General features: G+C 52.1%; 1 protein-coding gene across 3 annotated transcripts in view; it reads left to right on the top strand.

The window, feature by feature from the left end:
• Nfkb1 (nuclear factor of kappa light polypeptide gene enhancer in B-cells 1) overlaps positions 1 to 3,251 on the top strand; it is a gene marked incomplete in the record, with an annotated part of 108,262 nt that extends 105,011 nt beyond the window's left edge. For all 3 annotated transcript variants that reach the window (XM_013505397.1, XM_013505396.1, XM_013505395.1), the window contains 1 exon segment: positions 2,430 to 3,251. In XM_013505397.1, coding sequence (XP_013360851.1) covers positions 2,430 to 2,590 — 161 coding nt within the window.
• Positions 3,252 to 3,564: the final 313 nt, after the last annotated feature.

The following is a 3,564-nucleotide window of genomic DNA, read 5'->3' as shown; positions in this document are numbered from 1 at the left end:
TAGGGCCGCTCACTTCTCAGGAGAGAGCTCTAGGGCCTCTTCATTTCTCAGGAGAGAGCTGTAGGGCCCCTCACTTCTCAGGAGAGAGCTCTAGGGCCTCCTCACTTCTCAGGAGAGTCTTCAAGTGCCTCCTCACTCCCTAGGAGAGTGTTCTAGGGCCTCCTCATTCCCTAGGAGAGAGCTCTAGGTTCTCCTCACTTCTCAGGAGAGTGTTCTAGGGCCTCCTCACTTCTCAGGAGAGTGCTGTAGGGCCTCCTCCCTTCTCAAGAGAGTGTTCTATAGTCTCCTCACTTCTCAGGAAAGTGTTCTCGAGCCTCTTGACTTCTGGCCCTTCCTGGGCTCCTTGGTCGGGCCCCAAACCCTGTATCCATCACACATACCAGGATCCCTTTCTTGGCATGGGGATCACACTGACTCCCACTGGGTGCTGTCCCCATGCATGGTTTTTCACATCACACCGCTCTGCACACTTACCTCTTACAGCTGCAGCCTCCTGAGTCCAGTCTGAGCCCAACTCTCTTCCCTCCACTGAGCTCTGAACCCCCAACAAACTCAGTGCTGACAACAACTATGAGAAGCAGGGCTGTCCTCACCTAACCTCAGGGTTAGGAAGGATTCTGAGAATAGCCACTTGAATCCAGATAAAATGAGAAAACCCACTGAATTACGTTGACTCAGGATTTAGAGGGCTCTGTCCATGGTCATCCAGCTCAGAGGCAGAACCATCATGGCAAAAGAGCCTGGTAAAGCAAAGCTGCTTACCTCATGGGTCCTGGGAAACAGAAGGGGAAAGTAGAAACAAGAACCCACCCTTCTAGGTCCCTGCCCCAGGACCTCTCCTAGCTGCCCCTTCAGCTGTGTGAACTTGTCTTGAATTCACCCATGGGTGAGTTCAATGCCTCATGGTTGTCACTTCCCACAGCCTCTCTGGGTAGCCTTTGCAGGGATCTTCAGTCCTTACTGCATTTCCTGCACATCTTCCTGTCATCTCATCACCCACCCAGTGTGGTACCTCAGCCTCCTCCAGTTTCCCCTCCCCACAACAACCCCACCTGGACCACCCTCCTTCCTTGTCTGGACTCCTCCTACTGAGTTTCTGCCTTCAGTCCACTCTGTATGAGTGGTGTAACTCTGGGGGGAGGGGGTGGCGTTGCTGGGATTGAGCCCAGGGTCCTTGCAGTGGGTATTTTGAGACAGGCTTTCACTAAGTTGTCCAAGCAGAGTTTTAATTCAAGATCCTCCTGCCTCAGCCTTCCAGAGTACTGCGATTAAGAGACCCAGTAGTGCGATTCTTTTTCTAAGTTAGTGAGCTGATGTGACCTGTCATGTCCCCTCCAGTCCATCCATCCATGCTGCAACTCTGTCCAGCACAGAGCAAACCCAGCACCAGCTGAGGGTTGGGGAAAAGCTACCCCCAGCCCTGCCCAGCCACCCTTTAAATGTCGCCCTTGTGTGCTCCCAGGGTCACTAGTGTCACCCAGCTCTGGAAAGTTCCTCACCCTCCTGGCTCCCTGTCTACTTTTCACTGTCAAGGTCACCTTGTCACAGAGGCCTCTGGGGAAGAAGCACAGTGTCACCGTACCCCCAAAGGAAGGGGGAATGTGGCACCAGGAATCCACCCAGGGCTTGGTCTCATGGCCTAGTGCTCTTCTAGTGCAAACACTCGAAGAAAAAAGTAAATGCTGACAGCTCTCAAAAGCAAACACTTAAACATTAAGCCCTTAATGTGTGGTTATCTTTAAAATACTGTGCAGCACAGGGTACAAATGAGAAACTGTATTAAGGTTGGTTTATTGAACAAATCCACAGTAAGACGACCGTCATGGCACTGCCGCTAAAATCTGAATCCCCCATACTAGGATGTGACAGATAAGCCTCTAGTAGACTCTAGACAGGTCTGCATCAGATTGCTGTTTTCCTGGCTTCCCTTTCTGTGTGGGAACTAATCCCCATTGGTCAGATCCCTAAGGGTACTTTTCAACAGTGAGAAAGCAACATCAGTTTCCAGTGCAGACTCATTTTCATCAAAGCCATCTTATTTTCTTTGCCACCAGGAGCGTCGGCCAGGTGCTGTTTGTTAGCATAGGAGAGCAGAGAGTGCTTTCCACCATAGCTTCTCCCGCTTCTGATGTATTCGCGTAGGTTCAGCTGCTTCCCCGGCGGGACACATCCAGCCGGTGCGGAGTGCGGAGAATTCGGGCCATGTCTGGTACATGGGCAGTGGGACTGTGAGAAACACTAGGCTGGAAAGGGTCTTCACAGATACTAACATCCTGGGCACCTCCTGCCCTGCGCCAGTGTGGACAGCTCAGGTGGTTGGCAGGGGCAGAGGGACAGGGTGGGTGACAAGTCCTGCACATGCTGCCCAGCCTTCCTGCCAGGGCCGTGCCAGAGGCTGAGGTCCCTGAACTCCTGCTTTCTCCCCACAGATGAGCTTCGAGACCAGGACAGCATCTGTGACAGCGGTGTGGAGACCTCCTTCCGCAAGCTCAGCTTCATGGAGTCCCTGACAGGTGGTGGCCCATTGCTAACACTTAACAAAGGGCCCCCCGACTTTGGGCAGGAAGGACCCATAGAAGGAAAAATCTAGCTGCCAAGATGGTCATGCCATGCAACCAAAGCCAGAAAGTCCAGTACCTTGCCCGAGAGATGGAAGACCTGGCATCCAGAGGTGCTCAGCAGAAAGGCAGCCCTGGGCCGTCAGGCCACCACAGGCCTTTGAGCGCGGCCACCCCGGGTCCTTAGCTGAGTCCCAGCTGGGTCACGTCCAGGCAGGAAGCACCTGGCAGGCACAGCCCTGGAGCCGATAGCATTCCTGAGCGAGGGGTGTGTCGGTGTCACCGCTGCCGCTGGGTCACAGCTGCTTTCTCTTCCGTCGCTGCTGCTGCTGCTGTCCCTCTGCTGTGTCCCTGAACCCCTTCCATGACCACCCAGTGTCTCTCTAGCCGTCCAGGCACAGTATGTGCACTCAGATACTAAGGAAGAAGATATTTTTAGATGAGAGTCGCTTGGTGTGCAATAAAGAAAGGCTGCGCGTTTTCCAACGTGCCGTCGCTGTGATTTGCAAAGCACGCACTTAGCAATATTTAAACATGGTTCCAATCAGGGCTGAAAGTGGTATTTTCTCCCCTTTTTCTGCATTTTGCTATTGTAAATATGTTTTTTAGACCAAATACTTTAAAGGAAAAATGTTGGATTTATAAATGCTATTTTTTATTTTACTTTTATAATAAAAGGAAAAGCAAATGGTTGACCTCACTCTGTCTGATCTCTGCAAGTACTTCTCTAAGGTGATGTCTTCCCGTATGGGTCATCCGCAGTCTGGCCAGCACAACCACATCCCCCCTTAGACTGCATTTTTTGATCTAGAAATGAACACACACAAAAAAACAGTCAAAGGAAAAGTGTTTTAACCCAAGACGAAAGCTGTGGGCTCATCCAGGCCTGGTCCAGCTCTTCCTGTGGACACTGCACCTCTCTGATGCGTGAAGCATTGAAACGACACTGGTTTGGGGCCCTGGGCAAGGAGCCTTCCTGCGGGAGTCCCTGCTGAGCTGCTTTCCA

The sequence above is a fragment of the Chinchilla lanigera genome, unplaced genomic scaffold (genome assembly GCF_000276665.1).
Source record: "Chinchilla lanigera isolate Chin_1 unplaced genomic scaffold, ChiLan1.0 scaffold00095, whole genome shotgun sequence".
NCBI lineage: Eukaryota > Metazoa > Chordata > Mammalia > Rodentia > Chinchillidae > Chinchilla > Chinchilla lanigera.
The sequence above is the reverse complement of the archived record's forward strand: the minus strand, read 5'-3'. Positions and strand labels throughout refer to the sequence as shown.